Raw genomic sequence first — 19497 nt, 5'->3', positions numbered from 1 at the left:
TCAGCTTTCTGTCTAGCTTTCAGAGCTATAGCCTCCTCCCAGTGTGCTTCTGCCATCTCAACAGTGGCTTTGTACCAAGTCTGTGTTGAAGTGTCTCTTTGTGGTCACTTGCATGCTGGCTGTTTGTGGATGTGATACAATTGACAGTTAAAGAACATTTATGTAAAAGTTCTGTCTGGCTTATGTGACAGTCTGCTATAGAGCAAAATAAATGCAGGTGTGAATAGAAGGCAAGGCCTGGCAGAGAGGTGATGTTTGCCTTGTAAAGTTCAGAAGCAGATTTGTCTGCAGGTAGTGAATTTATGAGAAGAACTAAAGCCAGACTGATAATCATCGATATTATTTACATCTAAATTGCTTACTAACTGGGCTAAGAATGCAGTATAATCTCATTAAATCCATGAAGAACTATTTTTGTCATAGAAATATCTTATTAGGTAGTCATTTAATGTTTTGTGAGCTAACATGTTTTAACAAATCTTTTATTGCGTATTACTTTCCACTCTCTTGACAATGATTTCAAAATCTGGCCATTAAAACAGGACTCTTTTCACAACTCTTTGATAATGACACTTAAAACTGATCAGTTCATCCTTTTTGAATTTGGGTAGAATTTGAAAGGTGTAAATTACAAATCTGGCTTTTATGTGCTTGTTTTATTAATCAAACTCCTTCAGAGCAATTCCAGTAGCTTAACAGTCTAGATTACTTTTCAGCCTTCTTAATTGGCCCATTAGGGTACAGTTACTTTTCAATTTATATTGAGAGTAAGACAAGGTGATGTAATACTTCTTCATTGTTCTTGAGTAATATGAGCACTAAAGCACCATGAGATTCCTCATAAATTCTGTATGCACAGGCTGCTTGTTGATTTAGATAGAGACAAGTTCTGGCTTTATGGAGTAGGCATTTTATACCAAATTCTGTGTGTAATCACTCTTGTGTCTTACACTGACTTCCATGGGGATACAGTAAAGTTAGTAAGATTTGGTTGAGTGTTATGGTAAATTCATTCAACACGTCAAGAGTCTAGCTCATCAAATGAGGTCATCTTCTTGTGTTTGCTAACAGGTCAAAGTCATGGTGCGCATTTCTTCCACGCTTGCCAGAGACACATCTGAGTCCAGCTCTTTCCTAAAAGTTGACCCCCGTAAGAAGCAAATCACGCTCTATGACCCAGTAACCTGTGGAGGTCAGAATGCTTTCCAGAAAAGGGGCAACCAGGTTCCACCCAAGATGTTTGCTTTTGATGCAGTTTTTCCCCAAGATGCATCACAGGTAGGCAAAATATGATCAAAAAAGTTATCTAAACAATAATGTGCACCAGAGCCAAACTGATTGCAGCTGTGATAGCCATACTTTCATTGGAGCTAGCTAGAGTTGAATTTTGTCAATGTCATTAATAATGAAATAAATTTATTAGATTATATCTAAATAATTGTTCGCTTTATTTCTTGCTATAAACAATTGCTCCTAAAAGCATATGTGCAATGAAAGTGCTAATTGTTGCCTAGAATGCAAATCCTGAATATTAGTAACTTGCATATTTTAAATTGATTATTTGGTGTATCCAGCAATCTGATCAGAACTGTGGTTCTTTGATGCAATGCTCTATTCATTATGAAGTCAAGGATTACCTGAACAGTTCACAGTAGAAGGATTGGAATTTTAGTCCACAAATCTCTAATCATGTATATATTGATTTCTTGTTTTTTATTAGACCTTGATTTGATGAACCATGTTACCCAAATGCCACAAGGAAGACAGTAAAAGAATAAAGTAACATTTCAGAGTATAATTAGAAAACAATATTGCAATGCTGCTTCTGTACCCATGAACTAAACAGAACTAGGACATAGGGCCAGCAGAAGAACCAGAGATGATCAGATCAGTAGTTCCATCCCAACCAAATGCTTCCCAGAGAACCCTAAACCACTATTTCTGATTTTGTTCAACCCTGTAATGATAGCTAGTTGCTGCAGAAGACTTTAGAGAGTACCTGAACCTTAAATCTAAGAATGCACAGTGTAAATTTATGTTTTACTTCTTAAAATACTGCTATAGTCTTTGGGATGGAATCTACTCCTGCTAAAGGCAACGAAGACTCATAAAAATGTAGAAAAAAACTAAGAAATGTCACCTAGCTAGTACCAGAGGCTGTTTTTTTCCCCTTATATTCCCTAACTACCTGCTAGTGAAAATGAAATCCATAACTGGGAAAGTAACAGAGCCTATTAATATTTCTCAGTATTTCCCTTTGAATTAAAAAAAAGAAAGCCTCTTAATAGGCAGTTCTAACAAACCAATTGCATCCCTCTGTCTCGTTACAGGATGTGTTTTTTGTTTAACTCCAGAAAGGATGTTGATGAAATGAAACTTCCTTGACAGAACAAAAGTCCTGTTTCATGTACTTACATAAGTAATGTCACTACATCAGAGCGTTGATCACATAAATGAAATTATCAGGATTAGACCTTTTGATACTTCAGAATGGTATCTGGGGCACGGATAAAATTATGATCATTTATATTGAAAACACTCTTGAATTTTCTTATTATTGTTGATAGTTTTCTTTCTTTCTCTCTCTTTTCTTTCTTTTTTTTTTTTTTGTTTTTGTTTTTGTTTTTTTCCTTTGTACCTATGACAGGCTGAAGTATGTGCTGGGACTGTGGCTGAGGTGATCCAGTCAGTGGTCAACGGTGCAGATGGCTGCGTGTTCTGCTTTGGCCATGCCAAACTTGGTTGGTATTGTTAAATGTCTCTATCTGAGCAGCAAAGTGAATATTTGTAACCCAAGATTGTTAATACTTTAGATTAGGGAAAGCAAACCTTCATTTATCTTTGCATTCCTGATAAATTGTATGCATGACCTTACACCACACCTTTGCTTCTCATTTACACGTCTATCAATTTGGCATAAATGTTGAACAACATGCTCTTTGAAGCAGAGATTGTCTTGAGTTGTTGCTTCATTCAGTCCTCTTAGTACTATAGCAATTCTTAGTATTCTAGTATCTTCTTAATTAAGTATCCAGCAGGGACCTATAATTTTACAGGTGTGCCTAGATTCAAGACCACTTATACAGCTATCCCCAGGATGCCTCTGGACCAAGCAAAAGTAGCAGTAGAATGAGCACTTGGATGTTTAATGTTTTTGACTTCCCAAAGTCTAGGTGGCAGGTGAGATGGAAAATAAGGCCACCAGATAGTGGTATCTCACAAGTGCTATGTGTCCAGAGAGGTGACCCAGCTAGGACTTTGCTGGAGCTTGAGTTGAGTCTCTGCAGTTGTTTTGTTGTCCTCACCAGTCCACCAACCTTGAACACACCCAGCTGTTGCCAGAAATGCATATATAAAATATCCTTTTCACTGGTCTTTTTCCACTTAGATTCAACGCATGAAATAAAACAAATCAAAGAAACCACAAATACTTGCCCAAAATTATGTATATCTTTATTATTTGTATTACAAATTTAGGACTGTTTTTGAACTTGTCTGTGTATACTGATATGTAGACAGCACAAGATAGAACTGTTTTTGTTCTCAGTGAACAAACATGTACAGCTGAGAAGCCAGAGCTAAGCTATACTTACAGAGTCAAATAATAATGAAACAGCGGAAACTTTACACCCTGACACAGTATTTCTTGTTGTGCACCCACTTGTGCACCAAATGATCACATGTGCCTGTAATTTTTGTGGTTTTTCTTCTTCTATATAAAGTTACATCTTCGTGTTGCTGGGACCAAGGTTTTATCAATCCCAGACGCAGTGTATAAAGGATAATGTAGAGCTCTGCAGTAAATTGGAGCAGGTTGCCTAGTGATGTGGTTGATGCCCCATTCCTGGAGACTTAAGGCGAGGGTGGATCAGGTCCTGGGCAACCTGATCTAGCTGTGGATGTCTCTGTTCATTGCAGAGAGGTTTGACTAGATGATCTTCAAAGGTCCCTTCCAACTCTAAGGATTCTATGATTTTAAAATGGAATTCAGGATACAGTGCACTCACAGTGTTGAAAACAGGGCATTTTAGAGACCATGGCATTCCTGCTCTGCTCAGTTTACATCACTGTTCAGCCACGGTAGTAGCTGCTGTGCTGAGTGGTAGGGACCTGCTGTACCCTGCGTAGGACATAGGGCATGTCATAGGAATATGTGAGATAACAGTTTGTTGAAAGAAACTCAAGGTTTCATCTGTCAGTTTGAAACGTTCTCCATTTTCCACAAATTATTTGTCTGTCTATTTCCCTTTTCTGAATGTCCTTTTTGTAATGAAGAAGTTGTTTTCATGAGGCTGTGTATGATAAGATCACTTTGCAGAAGGCTATGAAAGACTTTCTCTGACTTCCCATTCCTGACAGGGAAGTCGTACACCATGATTGGCAAGGATGATTCCATGCAAAACCTCGGCATAATCCCTTGTGCCATCTCCTGGCTCTTCAAGTTGATTAATGAACGCAAAGAGAAGACAGGAGCGCGCTTCTCAGTCCGAATTTCCGCAGTGGAAGTGTGGGGGAAAGAAGAAAATCTTAGAGACCTGTTATCTGAAGTGGCTACAGGAAGCCTGCAGGATGGCCAGTCCCCAGGTGTCTACCTTTGTGAGGACCCCATCTGTGGCATGCAGGTGAATCCAGTCTTCAATTTACATGAAAACAAGCATTATGATTTTTATTTTCATCTATTGAGATGGTTCAAATTCAAGAACTACCCAGAATGTAAAGTTTATAGAGTTGAAAGTGTTTACTTTAAAGCATGCAAGAACTTTATGACCTGCAGCTGCATGGCCATCTGCTCTCCTGGCCTAAATATTTGTACCTCTGGTATAACTGATGTTGAGCAGGGCCTTGTGTTTGCAATAAAATGTGAAAGCATTAGTGCAAGCAAAAATTCACCTCATTCTTAAAAAAAAAAAAGAAAAAGAAAAAGAAAAAAAAAAGAAAAAGTGTGATCTTTCTTTTGTAAAACAACAAGATAAAATATTTACAGAACTGCACAAATAGCTGGAGGCCATTAATATGGCTGTTTATCTCTTTATAAACATTATTTATAGCACTTGCATTAGCAGTGTTGTAGGAAGCATTAATCGCTACTTATTAATTGCTGCCAAGACATAAATTCCTGAGTTGGGCAAGCCAAGAATAACTCCAACTCTTCTCAGGTTTGGAGGTTTATCAGGAATGAGTAACTGGCTCGTGTATTTCCCGGGTAACCATAAGACAGGCTTAGCAGCCCTTTATGTTTAATTTTGATTTGGAAGACAAAAAAGTCCTGTGCTTTCAACTTGTTGTCTGTGATGGAGTGAATCTGATTTTTGTATGACCAGATGGACAGAAGGCAAAATAGCAGGATGGAACATGAGTGCATTATTTTAGCCTTAAATGTAATGGCTGCTTCCATCCAGAAACTGCAAAGCAATTCTCTCCAAGTATGGGAAAATCAAGGGAGGAAGGAACAGATTCTGTCTGCACCCTGTTTCTAGCAGCAGTCGTGATTCACATCCCTTAAGTTGTAGATTATGAGATTTTAAACATCAAGTAATAAAGTTTGTGTTTTATCTCTTTGTGGTGAAGCCACAGCAAAACTTCCCATTTTACTCAAGGACTGGAAAGTTTTTTGTCATTTTAAATGACAATTAGAATTCTCATCCTCACTTGACTCCTGGTTTTAGTGTGTTATGAAATGCTTACATTGTCACAAGAGATCTCTCACTCCCTGGTATCCCGTAATGGGTGCAGTACAGAGAGTATACAGAGGAATACTCAAGTTCTTCACATTTCCCATTGGGGTGACAGATGACTAATTTAGGTCTGAATTAGCATAGAATACTAATATGTTTCATAACTGTGTGACCCTTTCTTACAGCTAAATTCTTCACAAAGGTATTTAAGCACAATAACATTATTAATGAGAAATATTCCATTATATATAATTATATGATATTAGTAGCCTATTTTTGCATAGATATTTACAGAGGAGCCATAGACTAAGTTAATTATTTTACATCACTGGAGAAAAGGTAGCTTCATGAGAGGTCTTTGTTTCTCTGCAGCATAAAATACTGCATTAAAATAGGACCTATCTTTGTGTGTGTTTGTAAGACAAGTGATGTTCTGTAGTCATGTCCTACACCTGAATTTTCAAAATCCTGCAACAAAGGGAAGACGTTATAACCATACAGATATGCAAAATCAGCAGTGTGTATAGCAAATGAATAATCACCATATGTCATACTGTTTGTCATTGGGCCTTTCCAAGTATGCACATTCTCTTGTTGCGTACATAAGTGAGATCCATCCACAGAATGGCCTACCTTCTGCTTGCTATGTTAACTCCTTCTTGCCCTTCAGCCTGCAGCTGTGTTACTTCATCCTGTGCGAAGCTTTGGTATTATCCTGCCCCAGGTTGATTAATGACCACAAAGGGAGACAGAAGCACTGTCTTCCTTAGGGAGAACTTTTAGCACTATTAGCCAGTAGGGGGAAGAAAACCATGAGAATGGGAATTCATCACTGTATTTATGCCAGACAAAACATGTCTATCCTGTGGGCTGAGGGCCAATTCTGCGTACTGTTAAAAGTGATGCCATCAGTTTGCACTGTTACATGTGCCTTCCATAGGCAGGCAAATCTTAGTTGATGTGAAACACACACGCATTCCTTAACATCATGGTGGGTTAATTATATCTGCCATCCTATGCTGTCTATTGCTTCGGAGAGATACGAGCAGACTGGTGGCAGTGACTGAGGTCCAGCAAATGGGAACGTATGCACACTACTTGTCTTGCTCTGGTTAATGGTTTGTCCTGTCTTTTGTGCAGGTGCATAGGTGTGTGGTGTGAAGGGACATAAAAGTAGCCTCTCTTCACTTGCTGTGGGACTGAGCACGTGATTCAATCCTGTTATCTCACAGTTTTAGCTGCAGATTGCTCCCTTCTAGCACCTTCTGATGGGTAACATGCAGGCTGCCCCTGCTAATCTTCACCAACTCTTGGGTTTGATGTGTCATCCACAATAGCTTATTTTTCTTTTAACTGTCAGGAAGACACAGTGATTGCCAGTGCAGGAAAAAGGATGTAGCAAAAATAATAAACTTTAATAAATGGCCTAAAATTCAGGGAAAGTGATGGAACAAATTTATGTATCTATCCAGCCCATAGGACTGTTTCCTGCCAGTGCTGGGAGGGTCTCATTCAACAAGCCACTTCCTCCTTCCCAGTCCCATCAGAACGTGGCTTTTCTACAGTATGAGTTGACTGCACTGGGTGTCTGATAGCACTGACTCCTGTGGGAGCCTCTGGGTAATTTCTTCCCTGTGTTAACTCTTAGCTCCAGAACCAGAGCGAGCTCCGTGCCCCTACAGCAGAGAAGGCCGCCTTCTTCCTGGATGCCGCTATCGCCTCGCGGCGTGGCAGCCAGCGGGACTGCGACGAGGAGGATCACCGCAACTCCCACATGCTCTTCACCCTGCACATCTACCAGTACCGCATGGAGAAGAGCGGCAAAGGCGGAAGTAAGCTGCTCCCTCACTCCCTTCTCTTTCCTCCAAAATTGCCTACAGATGGGCTTTGAGTCGGCTTTTAAGCAGTGTTCTCTAGTGGTAAGGATTAGCAGTGGTCTGCAGCGGGGTGGGTCCAGCAGACTGCTTGCCCGCCTGGTGAAGATCTAGCAAAGGCTGTGAAAGGCCACTAGGGATCATTGCCATCAGTTGTCAGTTGTGCTGTCTTTCTGGAGATATTAAAAGTTAGTTTTCAGCACTGTGTTTACATGCAAAAGTGTTCTTCGGGTTAGCTCTTAGAATTATCTTTACTGATAGCTCCAGGGTTGAGATCACTGATAAAACATTGTAGCCATGGGGATTCCCTGCCACCCTCATATTGGCTATTCCAGTCCAGCACCTCAGTACAGAAGCATGTGGGAGCTGATTTAGGCAATACATGAACTGCAGCTTTTCCTTGAGATACAGCAGTATAGCAGAGAAGTAGTATTTGTTTGAAAGACACCTTTGCTTTTTGAATTGATGGGCTTAGGCAGTTCTGCAGATATGCATATTTCAGCTTCTGTCTCTGCATTGGTTATTTGTATTAAGGAGTAGATTGCATGCAATTATGTGTAACGGGTGAACATTGCTGAAGCATTAATGTCTAATGTATGAATGCAGAAAATTTATATTTACTGTACTTAAAATGTGAGAGCGAAAACCAGAAAGTTGCTCTAAATGGAAATACAGTTTGCATGAGTTTAAGTAATAACCCCAGTGGAACTGGCTGGCAGAAAACTCAATTAACTAAAGGTTTATTAATTAACCACCCTGCGGTGGAAAGGAAAACTGTGAATGCTCTAACGGACTGGTGTGCAGGAATAAAGATGGCTGATTTTAAGGGAATTATTATTAAAGTTATTTAATACTCCCTGCTTTTTACTACAGGCAAATACACCTACATGCAGTCCTTTGCTACTATTTTCAAATGCGATTAATAAAACGGGAAAGAATATTTTCCTGTGGCTATAATGACTCATTAAGAAAAAAAAAAAAAAGACAACACTATCCTTTAAAATTCCAATATAACATGTTTTGCCCACTGTCTGCACTTACATTTTCATCTTCTGGCCATACCAACTCCTGTCTTCAGGTTTCCATATCTGACTGGCCTCTCAAGCCAGGCAGGGTCAGATCTGGCTGATAATTGAATGAAGGGGAATTCCAGCTGCTCATAAACGGCACCTAGTGATTAGCAGTGTCTCCTGCTGTAATGAAGTACTTCTCAGAAAACAGCATGCAGACAGTGGAGATATACAGATTCCAGTAACAGGATTAAAAAGGCTAGGAGAAAAAGAAAAAGAAACATTGCATCTAAAGGATGAGATTAAAAAGCTGGCTGATGCTTGATTTTGACAAAACAATGACAGCTAGATTAATGCATAAGTACTGTACTTACCTCCTGGTTGGATTAATTACCAGGAATGTCATCAGCAGGCGTAGGCGTAGCACCATTGAAAGAATTGGAACTGTGGCAAAACTGGCCATCATTTTTCAGTTTCAGCTCTCCAAAGTCTCTATGGTCACGGATGAAAGCAAGTGCTAGGATGTTACACTTCTCTCTATAGTGCCAGGCACATTAGTGGAGAACTTGCCTAATAAATAACTTCATTTTCAGCAAGTGGACTGACTGTCCTAAACACAGGTCTTATTTTGATTTGTAAACTAAATAAGAGCAAAAGATCCTGTCGTTTCTCTTGTTCTGGGTTTCCTCAGCCTGTGCAGTAGGACTATGAGTGCAATCAGAGTAACTGAAGTTTAAAAGGCAGTGATTGCTTTCATTTATTTTTGTTTCCTCAATGCCTGGTAATCCTAGCAATGGAAGTATTTATTAAATATAATTCAGTAAAGTCATCTGCAGTCATTTTCATTTGCAACTGAACTTGTATTTCTAAGTAAAATCATTGGAGGTTTCTCACAAAAAGTAACATCAGCCTTCTGAAGGTAGTGGTCTTAGAGGAAGACACTTAAAGGAGAGACAAAGATTCAGAAGCAGTGAAGGTGCAGCTGCCTGCATGGCGGGGAAGCCTGACTTTCTTCAGTGAACTCAGGCATTTGGTGCATAAGTAGGTTAGGGTTACTTCCCCGTGAGAACCTTGGATAGCATGGTGATGAAATGCCAGCAGGCATCTTTAATAGATGCTAATGTGGTCTAGGGACAGCATTTCTAATGTTTGGCCACTAGTATTTGTTATAATCAGATACTTATTTGTCTCTTCTTTTTCATGATACTCTGCATGACTTTACCATTATTGCAGTCTGACGTATGGAGTCAGAAGTAAAAAAAAGTACTTTATTATGTCAGCTGTTGACAGATGCTGGCTACACTGTTGGAATATAATTCTCAAATTCCCCTGCATAAACCACCCTCACAGAAAAAAATCTTTCTTCCTTTTTCTTCTCTTCTCTTTCTTTTTTTCGCTCTTTTTTCATTACGTATCTCTTCTTTATTTTTTTCTCTTATTCTTCTGTTTTTCTTTTTTTTCCCTAGTTTATTTGTACTTCCCTCTCCTTGTTCATATTTCTTTTCATAAAACTCCACTTCTATTTGTTTATCTTAATTAGCTGTCACCTACAACTGAATGAGAATTATAGAATTTTGTAGAACACATTCCACAGAAAGGCTTTGTGTTTTTAAAGAGAGTACAAGGTAGTGCTAATAAGCAGTGAGCTTTGTGTTTTGCAGTATTTGTAAAACAAAATCTCTTTCTGTCCTCATTTTTTGGATGTAGGTTAACATCTTTGTTACAGCTAGTTGTTTCATATACTTTTAGGAGCAAATCTGCAAAATAATATTTTTTGTCAATAAAAACATATTTCTGATTGTTAAGGGATTACCAATGCAAAGAAATGTATCTGGAAACTTCTAAGGTCTCCATCATGGAGCATATAGTTGCTCCCAGTGTTGTATTTTCTTGATAACAGATCTCCCCCAATTCTAATTTATTTATTTATCTGGGGGCAAGGTGCATAAGTTAAGGTGCAGTGTTGAAATGGCTGAGAATTTATTTGTCTACAGATGTGAAAATATTTCTGCTTCTGTTTATATTCAGAATCTCAAACAGTGCTCTTATCATTTAAGTTTTTCCTATAGTTTGCTTCTGAATTAATTCTTGAGAATAGGGAGAACTGGTCATAGATCAGATTTGAAAAAAAAAAAAAAATTAAAAAACATCTAGGACATTTTCTTGAGAAAATAGGGAATTAGAAATGCTTCTGTAAAGTCTGCGTAGTCCCCATCCCTGAGTTCATAAAGTAACCATAGGTTTCTCACGAGAGCAAATCTCTGTTAAGCTTGCTGTTTCAAATTTAACATCCTTTCATTTTAAGTGTAGTGGTATTCATACAGAGTAAACAAGAGGGAAAACCAGGATTTGCTCCCAGTTTTATAGAAACTACTTTCAGATCAGAACAACTTTTTAACACTACACTGTGCATTAAAACAGCTTAAAGGAAAGTTAAATATCCTGCAGGTCTCATGGTTCCTCTGAATCTCTGTTACTCAAGTTGTGAAAGATAAGGGAAAAGCTGCTACAAAACCACTACTCGCCAAGCAATTCCCAACCTCTAGTTTTCCTGTCAGTACAGTAATCACAGAGATGGAAAGAGAGCCACCTCAGGTATAGGCGAATACAGCTAAGAATAAAGAATAAAAAAATAGAGAATAAAAAAAACAACAGTGGTGACTGCCTGTCCCAGAGTTAAACTTGCATGAGTTGTGAAAACCTCAGCAATTTTCAAATGAGTCAGCAGTGGACAGCAATACAGTCTGAAGGTGAACTAACAGGATCCTTATGGTTTGTTACTGCTGACATGAATTAAGAGGAGTTTCTGGGTTGTCTCCTCTTTGCGAGTCATGGCGAGTCTTTTGCTTTCCTGGGAAACTGCTGTTGGAGGCACATGCTAACCATCCACTTTCTTTGCTTATGGCAGTGTCTGGAGGTCGCAGCCGTTTGCACCTTATTGACCTGGGGAGCTGTGTGAAAGTGCTCAGCAAAAACCGGGAGGGAAGCTCTGGCCTCTGTCTCTCGTTGTCAGCTCTGGGCAATGTCATCCTTGCCCTCGTCAATGGAAGCAAACATATCCCATACAAGTAAGTGATATTCTGTGCACTTAATGAGTGAATGTTTGCAAGCAGTTGCTTGTCTGGCCCTGAGGCAAATCCGTGGTAAGCAGTGAGACTCCTGGGGTCAGCGCAGTCTTCTTGAGGCAGTTGACAAAACCTCCCGAAGGTTCAGTGAACCCTGATCTAACCTTAATCTGGTATCTACACTGTATTTCATGTTAGGGTTGTCTTAAAGATCTCAAGGATCAAAGTTCAACATATGAGAGTTTTGTTTTATAGGATTGTTCAAAAGCATTTTAATCATGGAATCACAGAATCGCTCAGGTTGGAAAAGACCTTAAAGATCATCAAGTCCAATCGTGACCTAACTATACCATCCTAACTCTTACAACCCTCTACTAAATCATGTCCCTGAGCACCAAATCCAAACAGTTTTTAAACACATCCAGGGATGGTGACTCAATCACCTCCCTGGGGAGCCTATTCCAGAGCTTAATAACCCCTTCTGTAAAGAAGTGTTTCCTGATATCCTAAACTTACCCAGGCACAACTTAAGGCCATTTCCCCTCGTCCTTCAAATGCTTCAAAGCATTTGAGATCCAGTTTTGTACTAGCTCTATGAAGACAAAATTTGCTCCTATGAAGGAGAGAAATAATTATAGGGGACATTATTTTACTGCTCCTGATGCAGATTTTAGTATCTCAAAAATATCACAATAAACATGCATCTTTGTGATGCAAAGATACTTTACACTTTACTTGTATGTGCTTTGAATCTATTAGCCTTTCACTTGAAAAAAAAGAATTAGGCCCTATATGTCACATTAGACAAGTGTCCTTTGCCACTATTGCAGATATTGCAGATATCTTCTGGGAAATCAGAAATACTCACTTGGTAGATAAATTTTGTACTCATTTCTCTCTATTGTTGTCTCGAACCATTTGTCATGTATATAGGACTGAAAGCAAGTTTGGACTACATTACCCAGTCTAGACAGTCACAGAGCTTTTCTTTCAGAGAGATGTCTGATATTGTGGAAGGTACTGCTCTTCTCTAGCCTAAATCTGAGGGAGTAACAGCCAGCCTTACAGGAATGGCTTGCAGTAGCCTCTTCTAATCAAACTGTCATTTAATGTCACCATTCATGGAAGATGTGTATCAGACCTGGAATTGGGAACAGTAGGATGACATGGAGAGTGAACCAAGAAAATCATTCACAGAATATATTTTTTCGTCAAATTTACCCTTTTTAACCATATTGAAGGCTGTAAATATGGTTATTTCTCAAATTCATTCAAAATCTTAAGATATTGACTAGTTTTACTTCTTTGGTTTTGTCTTTATTTTGGAAAACAAAGATGAAATGAGTTTGTTTGTAATTTTAATGTTTATTTTCCAAAATTATTTGGCAGTTTGGTCTCAAAACATGCTCTTCAGAAATATTCCTGTTTCTGGAATTTAGTCAGACTGAAATTTAGGGTCAACCAAATTTGTGCATATAAACATTCATAAAGTGTGTTGTGGTTCATTCACCTGTTTGTAGTGTGCAAATTGAGCTTGAACTCTACAATTCACAAAATGCAGTTCAGCCTATGCTTATCAAAAGTCTTCTTCTTGGTAGTTTGTATGGATAGAAGGGCAGGTGCAGGTGGAGAAGTGAGGAAGGAGGGGTGTGTGTGCTGCATTGTAGAAGCTGATCCCTTAGACTGGTGCAGTGCATGTTAAGTAGCACCCCTTGTTTACAGCAACAACTTGCCTATCTAGTTGAGATAATTTCCCTTCCTGTAGGAGCGTTCTCTTTCGTCACTGAGAATAAAATCAAAACTGTGTTGAATATTTGTGAATAATGCTGAAGGAAAACAAGGAAAGTGTTTCCTTATGTGAATGCACTGTGCATTGTGTGTGTGGTCTCAGCTAATTTCCACAGAATAGCTGAGAAAATGAAGCATCTTTTCTCTATTACAGCTATTAAACAGCCATTAAGAATTTTGTGGCAGCCTCTCAGTAGGCAGTGTATGGCTTCCTGGGAGCCCAGAAACAACATCTGAAAATACAGATAGTTTTTTTTTTTTTGTTTTTTTTTTTTTTCCCCTGGAGAAATGTGGTTTCCCGAGCTGCGTTCTCTTAAACTCTATTCTTTGCTGTATCTGGCCTTTCTCCACAGGTATCAGTTGTAGGGAAAAGCTTCTTCAGATTTATTGTTGGTATAAGCAGATGCTGCTACATTGCCTTCAGTGGGCAGTGTGTTTATACCAGGGATTAATTTGCCTCTTTGTTTGTAATCTCTCTGGAAAACATATGGTCTATATTTTGCACTTTTTTTTTTTCTTTTTTTTTTTTTTTCTTTTTTTTTCCCCGATTTGTTTCGAGGCTAGGGAGCCTGGAAAGCCACAGAGTTGGAATCTTTCTCCTTTCTCTTTTTCTCCCTTGGGAAAACATTTGGGAACATTGATACAGATTGACTCTAACTTGTCATTAAAGCTGCAAGAAAGTAACATAGAAATTCTCAAACATCAAATAATACAGGTTGAGATCTTGTCCTGCAATCAAGTTAAGTTCCACTTAGGTCCAAGGAATGGGCAAGAAGCCCTGTAACAGGCAACCACTAGTAAGTGACTGCCGTAGTTTATGGGAGATTGTATCTTTCATTTATGTAATTATAAGCCCTCTCTAATATATCAGTGGGCTACCTATTTGTCACTAATAATGTCAAGACCAGTTTTGAACCTTCCAAAGCACATCATTCTGTTGTAGTATGAGCCAGTGAGTTCTACTAGCGCAAGATACATCTTATAAAAATAGAATTATTTATTTGACCTACTACAACACCATTTCATGTCACCAGTTTCTATTGCTCTTGAGTTAGGAGCGAGTCTGTCAGGAGGCTGGGCAAAAATGATTTCCTCCACAGGAAATTAAAATAACTTCCCAATTTTTATAAAAATATTTGCAATCCCAAGGAAGAGCAAGGAACTTGGCCCTGAGCACTAGTCTGCTAAAGGAGATTTTGCTAAGCTGTAGTAATTACTGATGCCATTTTGTATTTTTTTTAATGTTTCTGCTTTATGTTAGTGCTGAATTTTCTGCCTCTGATTTCTAAGAAGAATGTGTTTTAAACCCTCAAATGAATACACATTTGCACAAACTCCAACTACTGGTTTATACAGCTCACTATTCAAAAATTACTCCAGTTGCTAGGCAACAGGAGTGGTGATAATTCATGGTAATGCTGTTTTGGAAATAATCATTTTTATACATTTTAATGGCTATGAGAATGAAAGAAAACTGTTTAGAAAACTGCAAGGTGTATGAATTCCTTTTTCAGAAATTGTTGCTTGTTCTACCTAATAGACTTTCCTCTTAATGTGCATTCACAATGTGTTTGTGTTTCTGGAGGCATCCTGTATTTTGAGGATGCTCAAGCTTATCCAGAGAGGAAGTCTTCTTCGTAAGGTAAATAGGAGTGAGCTGGAAGCATGATTTTTTATTCTGTATTTCTGCTTCTCTCTCAGATGTTTGCAGGTCCTCACATATCTAACATGGTGTGCCATGGTATTGGCGTGCTTTGCTTTTGCTTTTTTTTCTTTTCCTTCCCCTCATTCTGTCTGTAGAGAATGAAAGATATTAAGTGACTGATACAAGGTTACACAAGAGGCAGAACCACCAGTTTTAAAATCTAATGTGTTTCTTAAACAGTGGGCAAAGTTTGTTTTTTTGTTTGTTTTTCTGCCTAGCCTTTGGAAAACCATCTACTTATGCATTTATTTATTTATCCCCATTTATAACACAGAAAAAAAAAAAGTCAATCAGAACTTTGTAAAGAACCTTCAAATTCAGTGAAAAACACAGTTGACATTTTAAATGTTAGAACTCTGGATGTTTTGAGTTAAGGGCTCACACAGGTGGTTCTGATGGCATGGGAAATGGCTTTTTTATGCTCAAAGGAGGAGTGGTAGACTATTACTACTTTTAAGAGGAGAGGAGAAAGGGGAAAGTGCAGTATTTTTGAATAAAAAATGAGCTTAAAGAATATGCTTTATGTCAGGTATTTTCTTTAAATTGTTAGTTGATTACTGGGATAAAAACAAAATTGAAGTTTGGATGAATCTGAATCCAGAAAGATTACCTTATTGGTTAAATGTGTATTATCTACCTATCTGACATTGTTAAATCTTTCTGAAGAATTGCATGGAAAAAGAACTGAGGTATCTTTTGTTTACACATCTTGCTTTTACATGGATAGCATGAACTAAAATATTTTTCTCAGACAGAATGTCAGTGAAAACTTTTTCAGGAAGAGATAAGAAAAGCTAAAAACCTCTTCAAAATAAATTTGAAGAAAACTGAATGCAACACCTGGAATTAACTGATAATAGCACGTATGCTGTGCTTTTCAAACCCTACTTGCAGCTTTGACATTGTTTCCTCTGTTATACTAAAAAAAAGTGTGAACTAGGGTTTCTTTCATGGATGTGATGTCTACTGGGGAAAAGTGAAGTTGTAAAAATAGACCAAGTATTAAGCTGACGTGTAGAAAATGTTTGAAGAAGAGAGTCCATTACAGCAAGCAAACTCATACAGTAGTGGTAATTTTCTTATGCTTTCTTTCATCCCTGTGTGAATCAGGAATGGTTTCATTGGCATCAATGGAATTGAAGCACAAAAAAAAAAAAAAATGATGCTGGTGGGACATGACAATCAGACAGTATGCAGTGTACAGCAGTGGAAGATTCTGACAGTACTTCCAGTATGCCTGCTTCTAAGCATACTGTAGCGTCATGAGTTGCTCTCTGGGATTACCCTTGCCAGTAGTTGCTCCTACTAAAGCAATTCTTGAATAATTTCTCTGCAGAGCAAATTGAGCAGCTGCTGATGAAAGAACTGGCCGTAACAATATATGGAAGAGTATTCTGTGTATGTGAAATGATTTTTAGTGGCTAGCATTGCTGCCTATTGGAGTTCCTATTTCCGGGAAAACTCCTGGACAATTATTGGTATTAGTACTGAAGGTTTTATCCTTAGTTACAAGTTTATACTAGCTCTTAGTTTTATGGGATTCATACAACTGAGTCTGCTTACTGGCTGCAAGAAGTTAATGGCAAAATTGAACTATATGCTCAATGGAAAATCTATTTATTGGTTACTTCACCTGAGTTTACATCAAAAATTACATATGTTTCTATTTGAGTGATTCCGGTTACTTAAGCTTTCTACTGCTGCATTACTATTTTCTATTGCTTGTTTTTGCTTTTCCCAATAAGAACACGGCACAAAAGTCACAGAAAGCCTCAGAAAGAAAGAAAAAAAAAAAAAAGTTATTCTGTCTTTGGAATCTGCAATCTTTCTGTTTTAATAGTTAATGTATTAGAAGCAGGGGAAGAACATTTTTGCTGCTTTACTTCAAAAAAATGTGAAAGCAGACAAATGGAGGAATAAAAAGGGAAAATGAGGACATGAGTGACAACTGAAACAGAACCCCAGGGCTGGGAATTAGTCCAAAATAGATGGAAGAGCTCAAGAGGCACTGGGAGATAAGGCATAGAGGAGGCACCAATTTTCAGAGGAGAACTGGGGAGCAAAGGAGAAAATGAAATGAGCCCATTCAAAAAGAGGAATAAGCCTAAGAAGTACCCTCAAGTGATCCAGTTGTAGGAGAGCTGTCAATAGAGATTTTGTTTAATGTGAAATAGTTCCTAATTAGCTACCAAAACCGTGAGCTGCTCAGAAACAAAAGAAGTTTTCTGTGATGCTGGCAGCCAGATCATATGGGCCAGAGCCTTGGCTAAAAGGCAATGAAGCCACTGGAGCATTGCCATGTTACACCAGCTGAGGACCTAGCCTTAGGTGCATGCTCTTTGACACTAGCCAGAGTACCTTGGCAACTTGCAATAGCAATGCAGTTGCTAGTAAGAGGTGTGTGCTGAAACACTGTCAACACAGAGATAATGAGTATTTGGAGCATCTGGCAATTATTTTCACCTTAGGGGATTTTCTGTAGTTGATAGTTTTACTAGGCTGAATATCTGTCAGTTTTCTTCTATATTCTAGGGACCTGTGTAAAATAGATGGAATCAGAGATGTGCAGTCTGTGAATGTAGGAAAACTTTTTACATTTTATTAGACCAATTTAATCTACAGCTCTGGAGTAGGAGGGTAAAGGATTTTGCACGCTCCAGCAATCACTGTTGTAGTGTTGATCAGCAATGTACTTTACTGTAGGACAGTTTGTACAGCCAATAGTGTAGATTTGAGCTTCATCTGCACATGTCTTACAGTACTGTGATTCATCAACAGGTTAATGAGAGGCAAGAGACAAAATTCTCAAGGAAAGCTTCAGTGGATCACAAAGTCACAACATTCCATTCCCCAGCTTCATATTTTCAACTCAGTTCTCTCAGACTGGCAATGTGATAATTATTGGAGTAGAAGCATCTGTATGCGTGCGTGGAGGATGCAAGTGAGTGTGTAGCTTTCACTGATCCCCTGTTACACCAGTTTCACAGCAGACCTCAGTTAACATGGCTCCATTTTGCAGAAGTGTTCATGTGGGAAGAATCAGGCCTTACGAGTTAGCTCTTGTAATTCTCTTTCTGCTACTCTGTAAATTACTTCTTTACAAATACTGTAATAAGAAAATAATGATGGACTGCACAATGAAATGGAAAGGGAAGTGCTTTGGTTTATAGCAAGATTTAATAGCATTTACTAATTGTGTTAAATAGCCATTCCTATCAGCAGCAAATAGCTGTATCAGTGAAGGACACCATGTTGGTCCAGGGCCAGCAAAGCCCTGACTGGTAGTGAACAAGCAATCCAGGAGCACACAGTTATTGCTGAAATATAACTTGATTAGGACCCAAATAGGCAGTTGTGATGATTTCAGATACAAATGAATCTATACTTAATTCATTAAAATGCCATTTTGAACCTTGATATTGCTTCACTAAGGGTATCCAGCAGTTTATTCCCACCTGATCCATGACCGGTATAGGCTCAATTGAACACTAATACATTTTCTCCCATGGCAATGTGGTGCTAATTAATTTCATGTATAATTGAACAATTTTTAAATAGCCATATTCTTGGAATAACTAGATCCTTTGCAGTGTAGCAAATTATTAAAAAGCATGTAGTAGTAATTCTAATTAGTCCTAGTTCCCATTTTTTGTTTTGGTTATATCTGGTTCCATGAACAGTTACATACAAATATGATCTGTGAAATTAACTTTCATTTCCCTACTGATCCTTTCCCTACACAAAACTGGTATGACTTCTGGCAAGAAAGCATAGACATCTTCTACAGACAACCAAAGATAATATTTTTTCCCCTACAATGTCTTGTTCAGATTTGGGCAGCTCACCTATATAAAGAGGTTACAGGCCGGAGAGAATTTAAAGGAGAAGCAAGAAGGATTATGAAAGGCCTGAGAGTTGCTTACCTGGAAGAAACTGTAACAGAAATAAAGCTTAAGAGCTTGCAAGGGGAAGATTTCTGAGAGAGGAGATGACAATTGCCCTGTAGTATTTCAAGGGTATAAATAGACACAGGAGAAGAAAGCGGCTTCGTATGAGACAAAGTGGAAGAATCATTTCTTATCCTTAAATAATAGGACAGTAGGATATAAACTTGAATGCATGTTAATAGTGGTATCTGTGAGTCAATGGAATAAATTCCCAGAATTCCCAAGTGAATACTTCAATGGCAGAATGAACCTGCTTGCACATGGTGGGCAGTTATACAAATAATAGATATTAAAGCATTTTTGAGTCTGTCCTCCTGCTTGTAGGAGTCAAAAACTAGCAGTTGGCTGTTATGTGTGCATGACATCTAGAAATTTTCAGTGATTTCTTTCTCAAGACTTGTGCTCTACTGACATGAAATATCTAGATCATTTC

The 19497-nt window shown here is 38.3% G+C and overlaps 1 protein-coding gene across 1 annotated transcript in view; it reads left to right on the top strand.

The window, feature by feature from the left end:
- Positions 1–19497, top strand: part of KIF26B (kinesin family member 26B) — a gene marked incomplete at both ends in the record, with an annotated part of 191690 nt that overhangs the window by 129571 nt on the left and 42622 nt on the right. Inside the window, 5 exons of the mRNA XM_079550307.1 lie at positions 1072–1278; positions 2648–2741; positions 4360–4622; positions 7324–7507; positions 11468–11627. Of these exons, the coding sequence (XP_079406433.1) occupies positions 1072–1278; positions 2648–2741; positions 4360–4622; positions 7324–7507; positions 11468–11627 (908 nt within the window). The remainder of the gene's footprint in view (positions 1–1071; positions 1279–2647; positions 2742–4359; positions 4623–7323; positions 7508–11467; positions 11628–19497) is intronic.

This window comes from Tetrao urogallus (assembly GCF_951394365.1).
Source record: "Tetrao urogallus genome assembly, chromosome: 2".
Taxonomy (NCBI): domain Eukaryota; kingdom Metazoa; phylum Chordata; class Aves; order Galliformes; family Phasianidae; genus Tetrao; species Tetrao urogallus.
Note: the sequence above shows the minus strand (reverse complement) of the source record. Positions and strands in the feature narration are given on the sequence as shown.